The sequence below is a fragment of the Ursus arctos genome, unplaced genomic scaffold (genome assembly GCF_023065955.2).
Source record: "Ursus arctos isolate Adak ecotype North America unplaced genomic scaffold, UrsArc2.0 scaffold_18, whole genome shotgun sequence".
Classification (NCBI taxonomy): domain Eukaryota; kingdom Metazoa; phylum Chordata; class Mammalia; order Carnivora; family Ursidae; genus Ursus; species Ursus arctos.
In genome coordinates, this window is record NW_026622852.1 from 12,708,333 (window position 1) to 12,731,888 (window position 23,556).

A 23,556-nucleotide genomic window follows, 5' to 3' on the forward strand; every position below is an offset into this window, starting at 1 on the left:
TGAGACAGGAAAGGGATCTTTCCAAGCTGCCATGGCTATTTCTGGGAGATCCCCAATGGAAGAGATGCAGAGTTAAGCCAAGCAGGCTACAAGTACAGGTGTCATTAAGCTGTCCTGTCTCCACCCCAAATCCCTCAATCTTCTCTGCTACCAGAGCAGCCTTCCTTAACTGCCAACCCTCCCCCCCCACCAAAACAGTCTGCCCTCTCGCACAGGTGGCAGAGCCAGAGGAAGGCAAGGAGCGGGACTAAAAATGTGCACAGTGAGTGACGGTTGGTTGGGGAGCGTCTTTGACCTGGTTTTATTTGTTTGCTTTCATTCTGGATGGTACCATGTCTGCATACCAACAGCATGACTTCATTGAGTGACTATACACTGATCGCCTCTGCCCCGGGCATGGTGTTAAGAGATCCAGTAGAGAATCCATATGGATTCTGTCCCATGGTATTAAACCAAAGAAAACTTATACATAATTAGAACTTAGTAGATACTTAACAGTGATGAGTGGAATTCGTGTGATAGGTGTTTGGAAGAGGAAGAATGAATTTCTGGCCAGATGTTGAGAGGGAAATTAAGGACAAGCTTTAGAAGAGGTAGCCCTTGACTAAGAAATTTCACTGGGCGTCATGGAGCCACTTAAGACTTTTGAGTTGGGAAGTAAAATAGTAGTTACTGTGACAGCAGTGAGCAGCCTGGGTTGGAGGAGGCAGTCCTGCAGGCAGAGATCTGTTACCTGACCGCTGCAAAAGGGCCCAGACTTGTGGCACAAGGAGATGTACTTGGCCAGACTTTACAACTGGCAGAGCTGTGTGCCGGCAGGGAGCACGGGAACGAGAAGCAATGAAGATGTCCCGTAGTGTCCAGCCTGGGTGGATGGGAGGATGGTAGTACTCTGAGCACTAACAGTGATCACGGGAGAAGAAGTAATTTGGGGGGGAAGATAACGAACTATCTGGACACACTGAGCTTGACAAAGCTAGAGCTTATCCAGCTGTCAGGAAGTCAGCAATGACTTCCTGCAGCTCAGGAGAAGCAGCAAGAGGTCATTAGAGATTTACAGAAAGGGACACTTAACACCATGAAAAGGACTTGTTATGGTTCATTTCCATTATAAAAAGAACCCAGAACCCCACAAATTAGGCTGTCCTAGAGATAGTTCCATTAGGATTTTTCTTGGAGAGAGAGATTTACTAAATAGTGTGAGCCTGAATATGGATTGATTTTAAAGCCATTTGAAGTCGGGGATATTTTTTTAAAATAGCTTCTAAGATGATTCCAAAACAGACTTGATAATCTTTAAGTGACACTTGGGATTTGCAGTGATGGCCTCATTTCATCCATTTATATCATATTTTTAAATGTTCCTGCCTTACACTTTCTCAGACTTGTATTTTGTCTTGCTTGAATATTCTAGTTCCTGTGACTATACATTATAGAACACTCGGGAAACAGAAAAACATAAAAATACAAAGGCAAACACCAGGAACTAGCAACAGTTTTTGGTCTTTTCCTAATATATTTCTGTGACATATGTATCAATACATACTTACTTACTTATATGTATTTACACATACGTAGACACATATATATGCACTACAAAAATGATTACATAGATTTATGAACACATGAATTTTCTTAATATTGTGGTTCACATGGTATGTTGCACTTTGCATTGAATTTTCTTTAGTTGACATTACATTTGAACATTGTCTGTGTCATTAAAAATGTTTCAAAAGTCTTCACGTTTATGACTACATAATATTTCATTACATGAGCCCATCTTAACATGGAAGCATTCTCCCATCATTGGACAGTTCAGCAAGGTGTGTACCTTGAGAGGATGAGGTTCCATATCTTTTTTCTACTTTACACCACGTTAGCCCAGAATGACCTCATCCTCATCTTCTCATTTTCCCACCACAATCCCTGATGTTGGGGAGTCCAATGGAGTCAGGTCGCTGCCCAGTGTAAGAAGTGCATGAGGGATCAGAATAGTTAAGGCAATGAAGAACACGTGGTTTTACCCCAAACCAACTGTTTTTTACATCTTCCCTTCTGATCATTTTTTAAAAATTATTTTTGCCTCCTTCAGCACTTCCCACCCATTATGTCTGAATGCAAGCACACGCATACACACACACACACACACACACACACACACACACACATCAAGACCAAAACGTGGTAAGAGCTTCTTAAAGTCCCTGAATGTCATCCTTTTCATCATTCTTCAATATGTACACTTTGCCTAAGAAAAAGACCAAGTTTCTTAAAGGTAAGCAATAGGAAGTTACATTTAGGCCACCGTGCCTACCCTTCTGTGACAGTGTGGTGAAAGGCCAGGGCCATGGCATGAACCCCTAGAGAGAGCAGAGCCCATGCACATGAGCATGCATTAACAAGACTGGACAGAGCGCCATTGTTTTGATATCTTTCTGTTTTCACAGGTGCCATAGAATGATTTTATGAGTCTTCACCATGACCCATGCCATAGAAAGACAAATATAGCTATAGTTCTGCTGAATCCAGGTTCGGAGCTCCTTGTGCAAACAAAAACACAATTTCTAAATCAGTCCAAAGCAAAGCCCAACATCTTGAATTCTATATACACCCCCTTTTTTTCCCCTTCTCTTCTAGCCTGTTTTCTTCAATATTATTGCCTCCATTTTAAATATCATCAGCTGATAAATCAATTGGCAGAGATCTGCAATAGTTTATTCTAATATTGAGGATAACAAATCATAGCTATAAAATTTTTCAGAAGAGAAGACAACAAACCGTATTTTTCATTTTGAAGTCGTGTAGGCATGAGTAAAAATACTAGGGTTGGCTCAAATGTAACTGCAAAGTCCATTTCAATGATTTCTTAATTAACTGCTATTAGATGTGTACCCAAAGTTATTAGAAGAACTTTGGAAGGTTAGAATTCTTTAAAAATAGAGCTCTTTTAAGAAGAAAATTCCCTTAATTGCTAGACATAAGAATTATTGGAAAAAGATCACATGATTATGATAAAAGATAGGATCAGTCTTTCACATTCAATTTGTCTGTCAGAAGGAGGCAGAAAAGAAGAGGAAGTTTCTCTAACTTGGAAAAACAGGGAGAAAAGTTTGATGTTAGGGCTCATTCCATTTTTCTGTTAGAGCTGCGGGATCTTGACCTTCCTCATCCAGTTTCATGAATATTGTTACTTTATGGTAATGCACATCCATACACAGTGAAAATCTAGCCATGCAAATGGGCGCAAAAACTTTAATCATACAGATATATAGAGAAAATTTAGTCATGTAAGATAAACAAGTAAATTAGTATGCCAATGGTCGTCTCTCCTGGGAATAGAAATCTATCTTTCATAGCTTTGTTTCCCGTTGTCTTTTAAATTTAATTTCTCTCATGTATCCTCATACCTTTCAGTCATTTCTTCAGAAACTACCCTCTTTGTCACGTCCTCTTATTTATGATGACCTCCAGTCAGTGCTGTTTTTTTATCTGTCTGATCTACAGTATGCAGACCTTACCCGTTTTACCCAAAAGCTTAGATTTGCTAGCCATCTAGAAAGAATATATTATGTCATCCTATATCAGAGAATGAAATTAAAACTGAAGCCTTTATTTATTGATTTAAACATAAATATCCACATTTATATCGAATGTGGATCTAGAAATATACACCCATCCATCTCTCCCAGGGATACAGAGAGAACACGTGAGTTCCTTCAGTATTCGAAAGAGAGACTTCCTGTCATTTGTCAGTTGAAAACTAAGTATCTTCTGCTCGTGCCCTACCATGTTCTGTCCCGGGGTGACAGCTGTGTATTCAGCTCTCTCTGTCTCCCACTCTTGACGGAGAGTCTATGATACTAGCCCTTTTATCTGAGACCAATTCATCATAAATCTTCCACAAGCCAGGGGACGCTGCAAGAAAACCTTGCCAACTGGAAGCTTGAGTTGAAATCAGTGAGGTAGTGTAGTTTACTAGTAGTGGAGTTTACTAGAGTCCGTAAGGCCCCTGGCGACTTCCACACAACCTATAATATCATTTCTTGTGAATCCATTATCCGTACACCCTATAATGTCATTTCTTGTGGCTCCTTTAGGCTCTGTCTCTGAATCTCACATGTTTCCCAGGACACTGGATACACTAACAACAGTCACGACCATCACAACCCACCACTGTAATAGCGGTTAACATAATATCACAGTTTTACAGACCACAAAAATGATTTTCCCTATTTTTTCTCTATTTTAACTGCTCTGCCTTTATTTTGGTAGGAAACCTGATTGTGTTACTGGTTGCCTACTATATTCGCTAGTTCTCCCTCCGTTTACAACAATAACCCGATGACTGCGTTCAGATATTCACTAAAATCTTTAGCTATGCCAAGAGTAGAAACCTATTTGCTAACGCACGTTCCAGACTCTTGTCAATCCCCAGGTACATACTCTTAAACAGAGCTCTCTCTTTCATCAGGAGCGAGACAGTAACTGTAATTGCTTGCCGAGCGTCTGGAAGTAACATTAATAATGATGATAATAATGACCTCATAGGATGTATAATTTGGGGGATTAAAGAACATTTACAAGCTTATTGTGTCATAGTTAATGATGAGGTGCCAAGTTTTCTTGCCACCACCCTTTCCAGTGGTATTTCCTGCTTGGATCAGAGAACTAATTATAGTAAATGGTGCCCTTTCAAAGAACTTGCCCCATCCTCACGCATATGCTAGTGTAAAGATTACTGAACTGTTGTAGCGTTGTTTTCAGAGACGATTTATTAATGTTGTTTTGCATTTGTCTAACAAAATTTGTATAATGTAATCATTTAGTGTTTATTTTATTGTGTGTACCTTCTACTCAGAGGGTTGGCATTATTGTTCCTAACAGTGACGGATACAAGCAGATCATGCCCTATGACCTCTACCACCCCCTTCCTCGGTACGTAAATCAACCATCCTGATGCTCGAATTAGTAAACCAGCCTTCTGCTTCTTTTATATATCTATGTAGATGTAGATTGTGTGTTTCTCTGTCAAAGTAAGATGGTCGATAGTATATTTTGCAACCCATCCTGAGCTCTGCTTCTGAATAGTACTGGGCTGCTCAGACCATAAGCTTGTCATTCGAAAACCATTTTAAGATAGGATCCTATTACACTGAAGCGGACACAGTCACTCACTGATTAGACACAGTGTATGAGTTATGTTGTGTCTTTCTTTCACTCCCTTTGTCCTCTTCTGTTTCTCTGCAATAGGACCCTAGGCGTTAAAGCCTTATTGCTGACTGTTAAGCAAACACCGCCTAAAGTATAATCCCGCAAATGTGGGATTCCAGATGTGCTATTACTCTGCATAGGGGCTTTAAAGATCTTCTTTGTATTCCAAAGAAATTAGAATTGTGTACCAAAAGACGATGTTTTCCCATCCTTATTGTTCAGAACACTTGGGGGACATTTTTTTTTCTCCAAAATATCCAATTCCATGTGCAGTGTTGCTTTTTTAAAGGATGGTCTTTTTTTTTTTTTTTTAACTAGAAAAAAAAAAATTAAACTGATGGAGGAACTTTTAAGAGAACTTGTTCTCTTTATTAATATATTCATACGAAAACTGGAGAGGCTGAAAAATACACTAGCTCCTGAGTGTATGGTCTGCCACATTGGAAACAGCTCCCTGGACAGCAGAAGTTAGAATCGGGCTTGGCAGACCCCCTGTGCCGGGAGACACCTTTGATCTATCCTCTTTGCTCACTTGGACTCTAAGGCATCAGCTGCTATTTAGAACCCAGAGTTTCCATCAGATTGTAAATAGTGCAAATAATCCATGATAGTTTTCTGAATCTCAGACCGAACAAAGGCTAGAAAATAAGTTTGTTCTGAACTGCAAAATAAAACATAGTTTGATTGAAAATCTCCAAATACTTCATGAAATGGAATCCAAACAGGGGCCCTTGAGGTCATTGAGTTCAGCTCCCCAGAGATGCTTTCCTGTCCTTACTCCTTCCAAGCACTCACACCCAAGGGGAGCATAAACACAGGTATTTACCCAAATACGCATATATGTGTATTTAGTGCATAGGTATTCCCACACGGGTGTGCACATAGACTGGTACCTACATAATTCATGTACACCAACGCAAGCTGTAATCCGGCCTCTACTTAAATACTTCCAGTGACTGGTAGAGAACTCGCTTTTCACCATCCTAATGGTAGTATGTAGACAGGAGCATTGGATTTCTACTCCATATAGCTGTTTGGGTTTTCTTTTTTAAGTTCTTCCACTAAGGGGTTACTTCATTAGTCAGCTCCCTCCCACTTTTCTATGACTATATTGATAAAGATGATAAATGAATTTAGAATGCTACTGACATAGCATTTTGCTGTCTTGATCCAGAACCAAATGTCTATAGTAAATGTTTCTTGAAAAAAAGAAATGGAATGAAAATATAAAAAGATTAATTTAACTGAACCAAGATTTCATTTGATTTCAGTTTCCGTATCTATAAAATGAGTATCCGCAGAATACACGTATCTGTTTGTGTGAAGGCTAGATATTTTACAATAAAAGCAAAGTTGGGTGTCAGGGGTGAGCTACGTTAAGTTTATGTTTTTCTTGTAATAGCACTCCTAAGTTTCTTTCATATCTATGATCTCCCTTGTTTATATTTCTCTGGGCTATGACGAATGCCTGTCTTAGGTTAAACTTCATTTCTTATATGTTCTGATTTCCCCCAAATGCCAGAAGCCCAGTATTCTCAATGATAGATTGAAATGAGCCTCTTTAATGTTATCCTGTGTACACATGGACCTGTCTGTGCATCACAATGGAAAAGGACAATCACAAATAAATAGACTGTGTTTCATACTCCTTGCACTGCTGTTACTGAGCCGATTCTAAAGTTAGATATTCTGCTTAATTGATAAAATCTTAGCAAATAGAAGCAATTTCTACAAATGTTTTTACAAGAAGAATTGAGTCTCAAAAATGACCCAAAGTTAAGAACTGAGGCTCAAAAATGATTCTCAGATGGCACCTGCCTTCTGATCAAGGCAGAAGGCTTTACATATTGAAATTATTTAAATGGGTTTTAGACCACAAGTGTAGATACAAAGCACAGTTAATGAATTTTTAGATTTTTTTTCTGGCTTTCAGTCTTTGACTGGAACACATACCTGAACATAAAAGAAGAATGGAGTCTTATTCATTCATAATTCATATACACAATATTTCCACATCACTCTTAATTTTGAGACTTTCTTAAACTAAACACCCTATGTGTTTAAAAAATTAAAAGCCATCAGAGTTAAAATATGTGGTATATGAACTCATTTTTTTTTCTTCCAGGATGGGAATCTTGGATATGCACTTTTTTTTGTCCCCAGGGACTTACCTGGTCCCTGTTTTAAGATATTCTAACATGCCTTCTCTCGGTTTTTATTATACTTTCTTTAAAGCACTCAGACATGTTTTGCCTTGAAATTCCACATAACCCTGTCATATGTCAGGATTCACACAATAATTTTTCACATATAGAACGATAATGGTAAGATGGACACATACTATAAATTCTTAGAATAATATTAGCATCATTTGTCTTTGTGTGATCACTGACACTGAAAAGGATACTTATTACTGTTTGTGAAATTACACTATGGGTCAGGTCCAAATGTTGAGACAGAAATTAATCACTCTCTCTTTAGAAGGGTCAAGTTTAGGGACGTTAGAGTACCAATTAGAAAGTGTGCTCTTTCTTTTTATGGCATCTTAATGTTCTAAGAGATTAAATGTACATTTAAAAACATATTCCCACTTCACTGTCAGATCAAATCTAACATGAATACGTACTTATATATTCAGCCCAATTTCATTCTGAATCAGACCTGTTATCCATATCCAGAGGGAAGCTCTCCAGAGATTTACATGGAGATAAATGAGAATTGGTTTTACCCTTTTGGAAGAGAAACCCTCTACAGAGCTGCTTCATTCTCTTGAAAGGGCTCAGAAAGTCTCCTAAGGGCTAAACAGAGGGCCTCAGTTTCCCCATAATAGCATTTTCTTTTGTGTCTCCGGGGGAAATACGCATAGGAAAATATTGTACTTGGCAGCATGTTTAGGCTGTTGGCAGTAGAGATAACAGTTGTTGCCTAGACTCAAACTGCAGAGAAAACGTGGAGGAAAATCCTCTGTTAACTGGGAAACACACACTATCCAGGCTTATGCAGAAGAGAAGTCAGATTCCCAATATACATGAAATCTTACTTATAGAGTGATTGATGTCTCCACGGTATGCCTGTGCAATATTTTTACATTTAACGTTTCAAGTAGATCAACTTGGCGACATTTTGTTTATCGCTCATTAAAATTATATCTCTCCTAATTCTAAGAGAAATCTGAAAGTTCCTTCGCAGTCCTTATCAACAAGCAGAATATATGCAAGAAAGACAAGCTCGGTCCCAATATTTCTATTTTTAAAAATTCGGCATTCTCTGAATCTGCGGGAAGAGAGAAAAGAATCAGGCAAAGATATCTCTCTGCATCTGGTCCCAAATGTTTCAGAGCTGTGCAGAGATCTAAAAAAATCAGTGGAATTCTCTTAAATGTTGTTGATAATATTATAATTTTCTTCCTTACGTAACTGTATCTTTAGATTCCAATGCCATCAGCCTTCCAACCCAAACCAAACTTTCTTCACAATTCCAACAGTTCTTTCTAAGGGGCATGCTAACTGCCAGTGTCCCTCAACAGTTAGGGAATGAGAAGCTCATGCCTCACATTATTACTTTTGCTCCTTAGTGTAATGATGGCCTAGTTTGAACATCAGAATTGTGCTGAATCCATGTAGTCCCAAAGCTGATGAAACAAGAGAGAGGGAACGAATGTTTCGTTTACTTTGATCGTTCATGAGCTTCTCATGTCAAAGTATTCAGAAGCTAAGTGATAAAGTATTGCATTGAAAATGGAAAGTATCAGCCCAGATACAAACCATTAGCGTTCATTGAGTAATCAGTTTTAATCTTGACAAAGATATTTATTGGGATGTCGTAAATATACATATAAAATCATATATATACAGAATATATATTTATAAACTATGAAATAATATAAATATTATACACAGAATATATATTCAAGCTGTAAGGAGAAGGACTGAATATCCCTCTGTTGAGTAGGTTACAGACAGCACGGAGAGCCCTGTGGACAGCTCTCAAAACAGTAATTTCTTTCATTTGCATAGAGCTTCAAGGTTTACAGAGCACGTTGCCAACACTGAATCCTTCACTCTCACTCATCGGATTTTAGACACCAGATAGCTTTCGGATCTCTTGACCGTAGCCTCTCAGAACCTGATTGCCCCAATAGGCACTGGGAACGGGGTTGGTCGGAAAGGTCACTGAGGAGGTTTGGCAATGTGCATGTCCGCCCTGATGACTCCCCTTGCTTCTGTAGGTGGGAGGCCACCCCGTGGACCGCGTGCTCCTCCTCGTGTGGGGGGGGCATCCAGAGCCGGGCAGTTTCCTGTGTGGAGGAGGACATCCAGGGGCATGTCACCTCAGTGGAAGAGTGGAAATGCATGTACACCCCTAAGATGCCCATCGTGCAGCCCTGCAACATTTTTGACTGTCCTAAATGGCTGGCACAGGAGTGGTCTCCGGTAACTGTGCCCTCTTTCTTTGTTCATTAGGAGAGTAAGTCCACTCTTCCCTCTCATCGTCATGACCCCACCGGCTACCCGGTGCAGCTCCCCACTTCCCTTGAGGTGTCCAGAAGCCTAGCAGTTTAGCTCCTGATGTAGGCTCACCCCAAATCCAGCGTAGCCAAAAGTAAATGAGTAAAATAGACATAACTTCTTCAAGTTCCTTCAAGCAGCCTCTGTGCTCCTAACGGTCCCTGAAGTGGCGAAGAGAGGCAAGTGTCTGTCAAGGGTCACTGGGGCCAAGTGACTGATCCTGAATGTCGAGAAGCTGCTCTGATGATAGAGCTCAGTAGACCACAGTTTGGTTTTATTTTTTATTTCTTCTACTTTGTCTATATCCAAAAAGGGTTTGAGTAGATCCCAATTAAAACTATGGGTATTATTCATTGAAAAAAAAATGAAATGGAAATGGCGAAATAATTAGAATGGGGATGAAGTAGAATAATTAAAACCAGAACATTCTAGAATATTGGGAAACTGTTGCAGCAGCTTAAGTAAAGTGTTTTTTGGGGTTTCCTGGCTGCTAATGCAAAAGGTTTGAGATGGCAAAAGAGATTGAAGGATGAGGAGGTAAACCACTGTGCCCCGAGCCACAGAGATGGCAAAAGACTTCTCACTTCACTATGTGGCTTTGGGGCAGCAGAATCAGAGCTGTGACATTTCTATCTAGACTTGCTCCCCGGCATCTCGAAGCACTGGAGGTGCCGTCTACCTGTGGCCATTGAATCAACTCCCTGAAACATTTTTGACCATGTCCGTATAATCAGTCGGATCAGCCATGCTGCAGTATAAATTTACTATGATGGCAGTTTGCAAAGTGTTAACGTCCAAGTGGGAGCTAGCAAAGTGACTAGACAAAATTAAAATGCAGTGTTAGGAATCAAAAGTGAGCACGCTCTACAGTTTCTTCTCTCCTTCTTTTCGCTGCTTGGTTTGGGACTTGGCACACAGTGGGTGCTTAAGGAATGTGCCCAGCGAATCTAAAGCTAAGAAATCGAGAGTGATTTAATTTTCAGCCAGCCACACCCTAAATAGCCAAATAGAGCAAAGACTCCATGAATGGTAAGAAATGGTACAAATCCACCGGGAGTCCTTATCTAAAAGCCGCCCTTTAAAGAGTCTCGGGTAAGAAACGAGGCCAAGTAAACAAGGCTTTGCTATGAGTCTCCTCTCTCTTGCATTCTCCTTCCAGTGCACCGTGACATGTGGCCAGGGCCTCAGGTATCGGGTGGTCCTCTGCATCGACCATCGTGGAATGCACACAGGAGGTTGCAGCCCCAAAACCAAGCCCCACATAAAAGAGGAATGCGTCATACCCACTCCCTGCTATAAACCCAAAGGTAACTCAACAGGTACCCTGTTACCAGTCTTTTCATTGTTAAGTATCCCGAGTGTTCTTAGTAACTCTTTTGTGTAGCTTAGACTCTACTAAATGGACTGAACTCTTTCTAAAAATCTTTTGAATCATTTTTTGCTTGCAAATTGTTACTAAGTATTACATATTTACATAATTCTCTCCTGGATCATAAAGCTGTTTGAAGACTATTGCTGAAAAGTATCAGCTACATCTGCTTAAAAGGAAATCCTGTAGAGATGTTGGAGAAATACATGTGTGATTTACTAGTCACATTTCTTGCTGTTAAAAATAATGCGGTGAATCCGAGAGTGTCTACTTTGAGTCCTACTCAAAGACATTAGGAGGCTTCATACTTCAAATTGCTGAAACAGAAAGGCTTTGCTTCTTATATTGAAAATTAAAACATTAATACGAGACTAGATTCCAGAATTATAATTCAAAATGAAAATATGGAATAAATCAGAATTTAACAGATACTGCGAATAATTTATAAAAAGTGAATTTTAGAAAAGTTCTACTGAGTGAGCAAGATTTATTGTAATTACACAGGGTCTCTCTGATTAGCATGTGGACTAATCAGATTTCTTTGCTGATATTGCTGTCCTCCGTGTCAGGGAAATAGAAAATACCAAAGTCGCAAACCATTCAGAAGTAGAGAACTCCTTATTATAAGCTACCTCTTATTATTAAATATGATTCCCTTTTGCTTCTTAGTTTATTTCTCTAACCATTACATTTCTCAGAAAATCAGCCACAGTATAGCTCTTTATTTACTATAGGTTGCCCTTGGTGGGAGTGAATGGCGTCGTGAAATCTAAACAATATAATGGAAAGAAAACCAAAAATACCCGAAATCCTGATTAATTGTAATAAATACATCTCTCTGTCTCTCACTTTCTGAGACTTAGTTTCCTCCTCTGTAAAATGGGGCTAAGAATAGTAACGACCTCAGAGATCATGTGAGTATTAAATGAGATACAGTGCAGACAGGGTGCTTAGCTCACTGCCTGGAATGTCATCAGTTCTCCACAAATGTCATCGTCAACTCCTGACTATCATCAGTGCCCTCCGGTACGGGAGGAAGAGGCCACACCCGAACCTCCAACGAGATCCGCTTCCAATAGACAACAGTGTCGCAGGCCTAATAGGGCCAGCGGGATGCTCCGTCCCTGAAACAGCAATGGCCCGCCCTGTCGGATCCCACGTGGTTGACCGAGTCACTTAGTTGGGAGCCGTGGGCTAGCTGTAAAGTGATGAATGCATGGGCGCCGTGTCACCGTGCTTAAAGGCTAGCAAATCCTTCCGCCCTTAGCAGTTTGGTATTTGTCACTCGCTTTGTTTTCTGACTAGAGGAGAAGTGTGCCCCTAACTTAAAATAGTCAATTATTTATTAGCTCTGTCTTTACCAAGCCACTTCAGAGAAAGAAAAGCAGTTTGTGGTTAACTATCAAGAATAAAATCTGGATTTTCACAACTAAGTAGTAAGTCTGGCTCTCTAAACATCATTAAAATGCCATATAATTCTATGGTGTATGCATATAGAGACATATTTCTTTCATCTTTACAATTATATGTCATAAAATGGTGATAGAGCTTCACTGGCTCACACTATAAAGGCAAATATGCCTATAAATGATCCTAATAAATATGTCAAAATGGGAATCTTGGCAGTCACTCCTGTAGGAACAGTTCTAACCTCTGTCTTTCTTTTTCTCCTTCGCAGTTTTGTTTTTTTTTTTCCAGGAAGTAGTTAGGAAGCTTGTCCTGAATGGTGTGGCCAAAGCTAGAGAAATAGGTGAAGCAGTCACATTATGGGTCGTGGACCCTAAACTGTTCGTATTCTGACTGTCCGTGAGCCCCGGGGTAGTGCGGAATGAGTCAGCGCTCTAACGCAGCGTTGTGTGAATTTCAGAGTGGAAGTTTTGTTTGCTTTTGACAATATGGCATAGATCACACTTCACCAAAAGGAAAAAAAGAAAAGTCAGAATTTATTAAAGTATCGCAGTAGAGCTTACTGCACTTCATGTTTGTCTTGAAAGATAAGTATTCTATATTTTTAACATAGAAACGGTGAAGAGATACTTTGATGACTCTTCCTACACACGTTGAGCCAGTGTTCCTAGAGTTATGACTTCCATAAAAAAAACTCTCCTTTGCTCATCAACATAAGAAAAGGGAAACAGAAAGACTGGTAGACTAGTATTACTAAACATCTTAAAATATTCTTTTTTCTTAATATAACCATCATCAGAAGCAAAAATTTACCTAAAAACTTACCATTTGCCGTTATCAACATGGTTTCTAGGTAGCGCAAAATCAGGAACTGGTGAGGAGATAAGGAAATTTCCCTAAAATTCCAAATTGGTTCTAACCTCTTCTCTTCTATACGCATGCACTTAATTCTCAGAGAAACTTCCAGTAGAGGCCAAGCTTCCGTGGTACAAACAAGCTCAAGAGCTAGAAGAAGGAGCTGCCGTGTCAGAAGAACCCTCGTAAGTTTTTAAACCACAAGATGTTTTGCTTTTGAAACTGACTGGTTTTAACAAAGTAGTGTCTCTCTGAATGTGGCTTCCCTGGGTTTGAACCAGGTGTAATCCACTTGCTAAGGGTCAAAGCGAGCCTTTGGGGCTGTCACATTGGAGATTCATCAGTTCCCAAGTGTTTCTCAAATCGTCTGATTGCATGTTTGCTCTCTAAATACTTTTCAGTTTTGAAGTAAGAAAATGAAGGGGGAGCGCCTCCCCTCTTCTCCAAAATCTGACTCCTCTTTTCCAAGAGGCTAAAGGTGAGGACAGACTCGCTCTGATGATGTAACATAGATTTGATGTGAAAGTCTGGGCAGCTTTTCACATTCCTTATATCCCAGCTTTGCAATATAGCCCCTCACAAAAAGTAAAGCGTAGGAAAAAAATATCTGCGGGCAAAGGAAGTATATTAGCTTTTCTTTTCCCTGTCTTGCTGCGATCCCAGTCTTTGCCCCACTTGATCACGGCCCCTTACCCACTCAGTTTTATCAATGCTATGAAATTTGCAGGATCACCAGGCACAGATTTTTCAGATGCCTCAGAAGAGGAAATAAGGAAGAAAGACAAACATTGGTTGATTGATTGATTGATTGATTGGTAACCATATATCAATTGTACTAGAAAACACTGATATCTGCTGCATCATTTTTAAAAATAAGGGAAAACATTTTAATGATCTACTTCATTTATGATCAAAGCAGTTTCTCAGAGTGATGATTTTCTGGATTACATTATTTCGTATAAGCCCTAGGCTCTGTGCTCTGCAATGGTGCGTAAGACATGTTACTCACCCTCCAGGAATTCAGAATATAGCATGTAGGGTATGGAATGGTTTCCAAATTCAACCCGTAGTTTAAATTTCACTAGAGATATAAGTTAACAGTGTAATCTATATATTCAAAAACAATCTAGACTTTTCTCAGATCCGTTCTGTTTGAATCTAAATCTGATATGGTGTGCCAGACCACAAATGGGGTCCCTGAATCACACCCTAAACAGCAAAAGATTGAAAAAGAATTTCAAAATACAGATTGGTAGGACCAGAGTTCATTCGTAAAGAAATGAAATTTGTTTTTCAGTCACTTGGTTAGGTAATGCATTTCTGACTTAAAAGGACAATAAGCAAAACATAAATTATTTTTGTACTATAAAGTTACTACAGTGCCTTTTTCTACTTTTTAGAAAAATGACGTTTTCAAAAAGCCATTAACCATTGCAGAACTTTGGAGGAAAGGCAGTGTTTAAAGATCACGGTGCAACCTTTACATGAATATATGAAGGCTTAAAATTTTTTGTTTCTCTCCTGCTAGTACCTGGCTGGACAGGCCTTCTTGCTGCTGGAGAGGAAGTAAGCAGTTTATTTTAGAGGGGGATTAGCTCTTTATCCACTAAGGTCCTGTTTAAGACACAGAAAGATGCCGTGTAATTGGAGCTAGTTGTTCCTTATATATGTATTCTTAGGTTAAATACATTTAAAACCAGACGTGTATTATTCTACTTAAATAAACTCTGCTCTCCTGTACACAATATTTTGTCATTTGGTCTAAACCGTAATCCTATATACAGTATCACATTATAACTGATGTAAAATAATATAATAAAGTCGAAATTAAATCAAAACATCTTACATCAATAATTTAACATCTTTCCCATTATTAGATACCTCTCAAATGAAAGTATTAAGTGGAGTTTAATGCCCCTGCACAAGGATTCCATAGACCCTGGTCAACCATGTTTTGTAACGAGTGTTTTCCACTAAAGGTCTGATTAAGATGCATTATGTTTAACTTTAATCTTAATAAAATCCCTAAAGTAGTTAACCACATAGTTTTCACCATTGAAACTATAGCCATATATTAGATTATTAAATTTTACTCTTGGTGTAATGGAATTGCCATCTCGGCATGATTAATCTGAATTGAAGTAGATTGTAATTGGAGCGCTGGTGCCGGGTAAAGGAAATGTATACTATTATGCTCGGAACAATAATTACTTTTATACGAAAATGAAATAAGTGACAGCTGTAGAATAATGTAATGAAAGGTATATGGTTTCCACATCTTAATGCGCTTGACATGTTTAGCGCACTGAACCCTAGGAAAGGTCCTACATGTTATATTATTTTTTTATTGATTTTGAATTTAAAAAACATAATTTTGCGTGGTCTTAATTCTTTTTTAAACCACACAGACTAGTTTCTAAATGTATGTAGCAACCTATAATTACTCTCCATAGTATAATGAAAAAATGATATACTGTCAGCAAGTCTTTCCTTCCCCCCACCGAGGAGACTCACATTGCTTAAATTAAATGGTAATGTTTAGAAGCTGTGGCCGTCACTTCTGACCTGCTCAGAGAAGCATGAATCGTGGTCTAGAACTATTATCTCTCACTTTGGCTCCAGCTAATAGAGAGAGTCCTCTAGTAAAAATGGTAAATATTGATTTCCCCTGATGTAAAATAAAAATAGTATCACCAGCCTGTCTCATTAAACAATATAGGAAAATCAGTAGCTTAAAGTCTTTAGCGTATGGAGATACTGTTATTGAATATTAGATGCTTGTGGTAACCCCAAAATGAAAAAATAATAATAATAATTGGTTAGCACTCTGGCCAAAGATATGTTGGAAAGGAACCGCCCTAAGGTGTGTTTAGAAAAAAACTCGGATTTGGGGCGCCTGGGTGGCACAGCGGTTAAGCGTCTGCCTTCGGCTCAGGGCGTGATCCCGGCATTATGGGATCGAGCCCCACATCAGGCTCCTCTGATGTGAGCCTGCTTCTTCCTCTCCCACTCCCCCTGCTTGTGTTCCCTCTCTCGCTGGCTGTCTCTATCCTGTCGAATGAATAAATAAAATCTTAAAAAAAAAAAAAAAACTCGGATTAGAAAGTAAACACTGAATGTCCAAGAAATAACTAAAACTTTATAGAACAGAAGCGTGTACTGGTATGGTTGTCCCACAGAGCTCAATGCCCTGCGGAAGATACGCATGCAGATATCAGCCACGTAGAAGACCTGAAATAGGGCGCCTGGGTGGCTCAGTTGATAAAGTGGCTGCCTTGGGCTCAGGTCATGATCCCAGGGTCCTGGGATTGAAGCCCGAGTCTGGCTCCCTGCTCAGCGGGGAGTCTGCTCTTCCCTCTCCCTCTGCCCCTCCCCCTGCTCGTGCTCTCTCTCTCTCTCTCTAATAAATAAAATCCTTTTAAAAAATTTAAAAAATAAATAAATGAAACCTATTAAAAAGAATACCTGAAGTAAGTAGGACAATTAGGTCACGTTATGGTAATGGCCTTAATATATTGAATTCATTTATAAAGCTGCAGCTTTATTGAGAAATACTTTTAGATGTTGACTTTTTTTGTAGCAACAGACGGGTGTATTTATGATGCATTTGATTCATATGGCACGAAGGTGGGAATATCGTGGTGAATATCTTTTCATGATATCTCCTAACCCACTTGGGAGAGTCATACCCTAGAAATTGACTTTTTGCTAGCGGCTGTGGTTTGTCTTGATCCAGCACATGTTTTTATCAGATTTTTCTGACAATCGGCAGCAAGAATCTTTAAGCAAGGTATATTTTGTCTCTCCTCGTTGAACAGGACAGTGTGAACAAGATCCAGCCCCGAACCGAGACTACGTCATGTGGGGCTTTAGCCAGGAAAGCTGATCAAGCACGGACAATCTTATAACTAAATACAGGAAGGTGAACTTGCCTCTGAGGATGTCCGTAGAAATTCATGCTACTCAATTAACACAGAAGGAATTATGGTTAGAGACAGACTTCTAAAAATGATAAGATTCTGGTCAGAGTTGCATTTTTGCAAGGCTAAGAGCCGTGCCATTCCAGCACTAGGAAGGGGCAGATGGAAAAATGACTGATGGAATTCTCCTTTGCTCTTATGTGAAGTATGTCTTCTTAAATTTGCCTCCAGCTGATGAAAGGATCATTTAGGATTCATTATTTATTTTTTTTAGATTTCATGAGTTATTATTTTTCGTTTATCATTTTACTTTTTACAGCGTAATGTTAGTTTCAGGTGTACAATACAGCGATTCAGCACTTCCATGCATCACCCAGTGCTCATCACGACCAGTGCCCTCCTCCATCCCCACCACCTGTTTCACCCAATCCTCCCACCCACCTCCCCGCTGGTCACCGTCTGTTTGTTCTCTATAATTCAGAGTCTGTTTCTTGATTTGTCTAGGATGTAAATGTCAGATCGAGCCCAGCTCGTTGCTTCCACTGACAAATATATGGAATAGCTTTCTAGGTATATTTCAAGCCCTCGGAATTTTACTCGTATTTGCTGAGGGATCAGAACCACAGTGTGGTCGTCTAATTGTGTTCGTTAATCAAATGGAAGCTAAGTACATCACTGACTTGATTTCCCATGTCCTGTATTGAATTTACTTTGTGGGGTTATATGCAGAAACATGACAACCAGCTCAAACCAAGTACACACAGTGACCACTTTGACAGCTTCATTTCTTGCACAAAAGTGATACTAAGGTGTCCTCTAGGGCACGTAATGGCAGCGCGTCTTTGTTGCTAAACAGGAAGTTAATCAGCTGGCTTTCTTTAGGAGCCTGATCTCACTTGGAGTAGGAAGGAAATTGTTCATTTCCTTAACTCCTTCAGGCCACTAACAGGCCACTCAGTGCTCTGCAAGGTGTCATCTGTTAAGGGAGGCATATGAGAAAGCCGTTTGCCCCAAATGCTCCTCCGCCTTTCTGTTTTTAGACTTTCTGCTCTGTGAATCAAGTCATTCCAGAAAGAGGGAGGGAGGACTAATGGGGTACCTAGGGAAGCCAGTTATCTCCCGGATTTATCTCAGTTGCCAGGAGTTCTGCTTGGATGGCTCCGAGCAAGCCACAGGAGGCAGGCGATTGCTGTGGACTCTAGGTGACCACCACAACCGCCTTCGCCAGCCAAGCCTCCTTCAGACATTGGCGCGCCCCGGCTGGAGAGCCTTAAATGGTGCTGTCCTCTCAGAAGCAGGATTGGGTGGGCCTCTGTGCCTTGATCTTGCCCTTAAAACATCTTGGGTTATCTCATCAGATTTTCACTTAACAGCTTTATTGCCTGGTTAAGAAAACAGTTTTGTGCTTCAACACAATAGTCAGACCTTAAATGTATTGCCATAAACAATGTTGGTGTAAGCCGTTTTAAAAAAAAAGGAAGAAGAAAAAGGAAAACAAGCAGGCCAAAGGCAGCAGTCATATCTGGATGCCAGATGGCGTCAACTTAGTGATGGGGCCGATTCAATAAGACGCAAAGGGAAATTCCTCTCACGCATCTGTGTGAACAGAACCCGCAAGGAATTAGATACAGAAAGAAAAGCCAATAGGAGTCGCCATGGTGATCCTGGAGTCATTAAACGCCTTGTTTACCTTGTTGGAAATAGTATTTAAATATATATAATATTTAAGCGTATGTTTACATTATTCCATATTTATATCCAGTAAAGTTGTCTGAGAATGTGGATGGCTTAACTCAGTGGTTAAGAATGTGAATTCATATTTTTTTTTAAAAAAGTGGCTAGAAATGTTAATTGTGTGACATGTGTTTTTATATTCTCCCCCAAAGAATATTCAAGGAATCGAGCATCAGTCATGGATCCAGATACTTTTGCCTTTTATATCTTCAGTACAAGGTGCCTGAATTATTTTCTCTTCATGAATCTCAGGCCACAGAAAATAAAAGGAATAGCTCATACATACATCTATTTCTTAAGAATCAGAAGTCATCTCATCTACGATCAAGCAGTTTAAATACTATTCGTAGATCGTTAAACCAACATAAGGGATGTTCAGGCAGAATAGGGCTGAGCATTAGAATTACAGGAGGAAAAAAAACACAAAAGCATTTCGTTTTGAGAATTGGCACCTCGCAGAGCTAAAGCCCTATACTGGCCAGACTGAATCAGCCCTTACCCCACAATAGTCACGACCTCGCTCGCTTTCAACTCCTTCCTTTCAGGTTTCCTTCCCATCTACCCAGATCATTCTCTTCCATCATCTCCTCTGCAACAGCATGCTTAATATCAATTCTCTGGCTGATTATGTATTTTAGGTCTGGAGAGTCCAGAGACCTGCTAAATTGTTCGCATCTCCTAATGAAAGAGGTTAATTTGCTCATAAGTCACCCGCCCTGTGCCAAGCTTTGTGCCAGTTGCAAAGACGGTAAAAATAAACCCGGTAATCCTTGCCTTCAAGGAACCTTGAGTGCATTATCCCAGGAATGACAAGATTGTGTCCGAAGTGCTGCGTATTGGTCATTTATCCACAGATTGAACAAATGAGCTAGCTGTATTTTTAAAATGCCATTTGATGTTTCGGTATGCACAGCGTGATAGTGGTATGGATTTAAAAAGAAGTGAAAGAGAATTATTTATTGAATTCCCAAATTCTCTCCACTACCATACATTCCTCTGAGTTAACAATATTATAGTTAAGCTAGGACATGGTAATTTACAAATATGAGCATAAATGAGAGAAGAATGCAATATACATGGAAAGAATTTGGGGGATGTTAATACAAACTGATGTTTGGCAGATAGTGATAGAACTTATTTGAATCTTTCACTCCAAAACCAGGACTTGAGGAAGGATTATTGGGTATTTTCACATAGCCAATGATCAGGTATTTTGTATCAGTGTGTGTACCTCAGCGATGCAGAAACCATAGGTAATTTCCTCAAATTTAAATTTTTTTCGATATACCACGCTGCCAACTATGTGAGTTGGTGAAGGGTGATTCTGTGTATTTGCGTGCTCAAACAAGGATACAGGCCTGCCGGGATCAAAGTCAAAAGCAGTTTAATTATTGATCAGAACTCCGTGCAGAGCAGCAACGTGCACCAGCCATGGCGAAGTGTGGGCTCTAGGGACAGAGTGGCCGGGTGTTCGTCTTGGATCCACGATTAGCAATAGGAGACCCTGGGCAAGTCACTTAACCTTTTGGCTGCAATTTCCTCATTTGCGAAATGAGCATAGTAACAGTACCTACAACATAGGGTTATTACAAAGATTAAGTTAGTCCATATAATTTACCCAGTATGCAGGAAGCTCTCTATACATGTTAACTGGGGTTATGATTGGACCTTTTCCAGCATCATGCATCTTCCCAGAGAACCTTTTAGGGACTAAAAACGTGTAATAATCACCTATTTACAAATGGAGACATTGAGGCAGATGTTGTATGTACCGGCATGTGAGAGAAAAGTACAATTTAACCCGAAATTCAGCCAGTGGTGCCCCAGCTAACACGACCATCTTGCCTCTCTTCTGTACTTTCAAGGCTTTTTCCAGATTCATTTGTAAGCATCACACTTGGGAGCCCAGAATTCATTCTAAAGGACAATGCCTATTTACATTTATTTGAATAAAAAGGGACCTTCAGGGAATTGCAAAAATTAATAAGGACAGTTTAGAAAATGCTTGAGTGGAAAAGCACCCTCTCTCAACTCTGGGTTAAATACAGTTGATCTCCCTAGATTGCTCCCAACGTGCACTGAGACAGAAACATCAATAACAAACAACAGAGCAGACAGAGCCATCTTTATGTAGTCATTAGAAAAGCCTTTACTGCAAACCAAGAAGTTCTACATTTGTCAGCCCCTCCCAACGTCTCCACTTATTGCTCATTCTGTAGCTACTTTCAAGAAAGCTAAATCTGAACTATTGCTCAGCTGAGCCCCAGAGAATGACAAAGACAAATTAATGGGATCCGCGTGTGCCAAAATAAAGTATGGACCCTGTCACCACCAATATATGTTAAGTCCATTAAGGTCATTTTTAATGAACTGAACTTTTCATTGGAAAGCTTTGCCAAACTTGTTGAATTAAAGGAAAGAAACCTTTACAAAATTGCAAAATAAACCAATTTCACTCCACGTGAAGCAAAAAAAAAAAACGGTTCATGGAAAGTATTCTGAGTTTACAATATTTTAGATTTTTATCAAAATCAGGGAAAATGATATGCATTAAAAACTCCATTCTGGTATTAAGTTGAGAACTACAAATGCACTAATAGCACTGTAAGCTATAATGGCATGTGAGGCCCTGGGATGTGGCTTTTCAAATAATCAGACTAGCCTCAAGGAAAACCCAACTTTTAAAGTATGTTCTGTGCGCACAGGTCAGAAAAGCAGTAGGAGAGGAAGATGGTCTGAAACAACTGTCATAGCCTCATTTTTTATTTGCGAAGAGAGTTAATTTGACTCTACTTGTATCTGCTACATAGAGTTACTGGCCTATCTTTTCTTTTTCCCCCAAACTCTGTGCATATTGAGTTTTAAAGAGTAGACGAAAAGAGGAGCTCTCCTTGGGTTCCCCTAACATCAGAACAACTCCAAAATGCCTCAGAGCCTTCCCTGGGGTAGCTGCTTGTATGCTAAGACAGTGTGAGATCAGGGTTATGTATAAATCACTGAAGGCTGCCTCTGGCTCACAGCTGCCCACAAATCCTTTTCTTCTATAAAATAGCATTTTTATTGGGATTAAATTGAAGTGTGATAGACACAATCTAAACTTGCCTCAAGCTATGTGATAACCTAATATCCCATCAAGATAAAATGAGACCAGCACAGACTGCCTGAGTCCAGCTCTGAGAATATAAAATGGAGAAGCCCACTACTGAATTTGGGCACTATAACTTTTTTTTTAAAGACCCAAAGAAACTTCTACAACAGGAAAAAGTTTTTGTTTGCTCAGACCAATACCTGGAACGGAGAGGTATGGTTTAACTTCTTTGAGTTTCAAGACTGTTGCCTCTTTAGCTTGCCTTCCATCTTTGGACCTAAGAACAAACCCAATACCAACTCATTCATAACGTCAACTCTCACCATTCTATGTAACTACTCATTTACTCATTTAAAAGTATATATTTATTGAGTATCTATTATGGGAAGTTCTGCCTTCGCAGAGGTTTGGTATAGTAAGGGAGATAGTTATTACATAAAGATTCACACTTGATTTTCAGGGGCTGACAACTATAAGTAAATGAAGAGGGGCTCTAAGAGAGTCTAACAGGAGCCCCAGCAGGCTTGGGGGGTTCAAGAAGTCTTCTCTGAGAGGGGACTTGTCAACCGAGGCCTGGAGGATGAGTGGAAGTTATTCCAAGCTGAGAGAAGGAAGAGTCATCCCGGGAGTGACCCACCTGCCAAAATCTTGAGTTACAAGATTTTGTTACAAGAAAGAATTACATACATTTAAGGAAGAGGAGGAGGACTAGTGTGGCTGGAGGCTAGTGAACGGGGGAGAAGAGCAGGAAATGAAGACAGAGAGGGGTATAATGTAACCATTGTAAGTAGTTTGACTTTGCGTCTGGGTATACTGAGAAACAGTTAAAAACTTTACATTTTAAGATCGCCCTGGCTACAACATGAAGAATGGCTTGGTAAAGTCTAAGAGAGAAAGGAAACAGACCAGTGGCTGTTGGGGTGGTCCCGCAGACAGGTAGTAGCTTCAGTGATTGTGGCTTATGTGGCCGCCCAACAGCCAGTATGGTGACGTGGTAAAGAGCGTGGATTCTGGAGTCGACTGCCATGGTTTGAATCCTGATTCTGCCATTCACTTAGCAGTATGGCATTAGAAATCTCTGTGCCCCAATTTTATCATCTAAAAATTGGGATGAAAAGAGTACTGTTAAAATACAGTTTCGAAAAGGTAATATCAGGATCCGTATAAATATAAAATGAGCGCATGTCAGCATTTTTATTTAACTCCTAAATCATTAAGGGAACCAGTGAGATGTTAAAACTTGTTCAAATGAGAATTGAATTTAGAAAAGTATGTATTTTCTACCAGACAAAAATCCTTTGCATTGACAAGAACAGAAAAAAAATTTCCATCACTATGGACTGGAAACATTTGTGTCATCACAGCCCTCTACAAGGAAGCTTCTGTCTAGCCAAAGACAAACAAAGACTCACACCTCCATAGATTTAGACAACTTCCCACCCTGAAACTCTACTAGGCAATGCC

General features: G+C 39.7%; 1 protein-coding gene across 5 annotated transcripts in view; it reads left to right on the forward strand.

The window, feature by feature from the left end:
* The window catches only part of ADAMTSL1 (ADAMTS like 1), an 878,957-nt gene that overhangs the window by 659,739 nt on the left and 195,662 nt on the right, over positions 1–23,556 (forward strand). For 3 of the 5 annotated variants that reach the window (XM_044386899.3, XM_057313473.1, XM_026506479.4), the window contains 4 exons: positions 4,885–4,935; positions 9,440–9,644; positions 10,879–11,026; positions 13,451–13,535. In XM_044386899.3, coding sequence (XP_044242834.3) covers positions 4,885–4,935; positions 9,440–9,644; positions 10,879–11,026; positions 13,451–13,535 — 489 coding nt within the window. The remainder of the gene's footprint in view (positions 1–4,884; positions 4,936–9,439; positions 9,645–10,878; positions 11,027–13,450; positions 13,536–23,556) is intronic. The other 2 variants (XM_044386900.3, XM_048223224.2) reach the window with 1 other exon arrangement.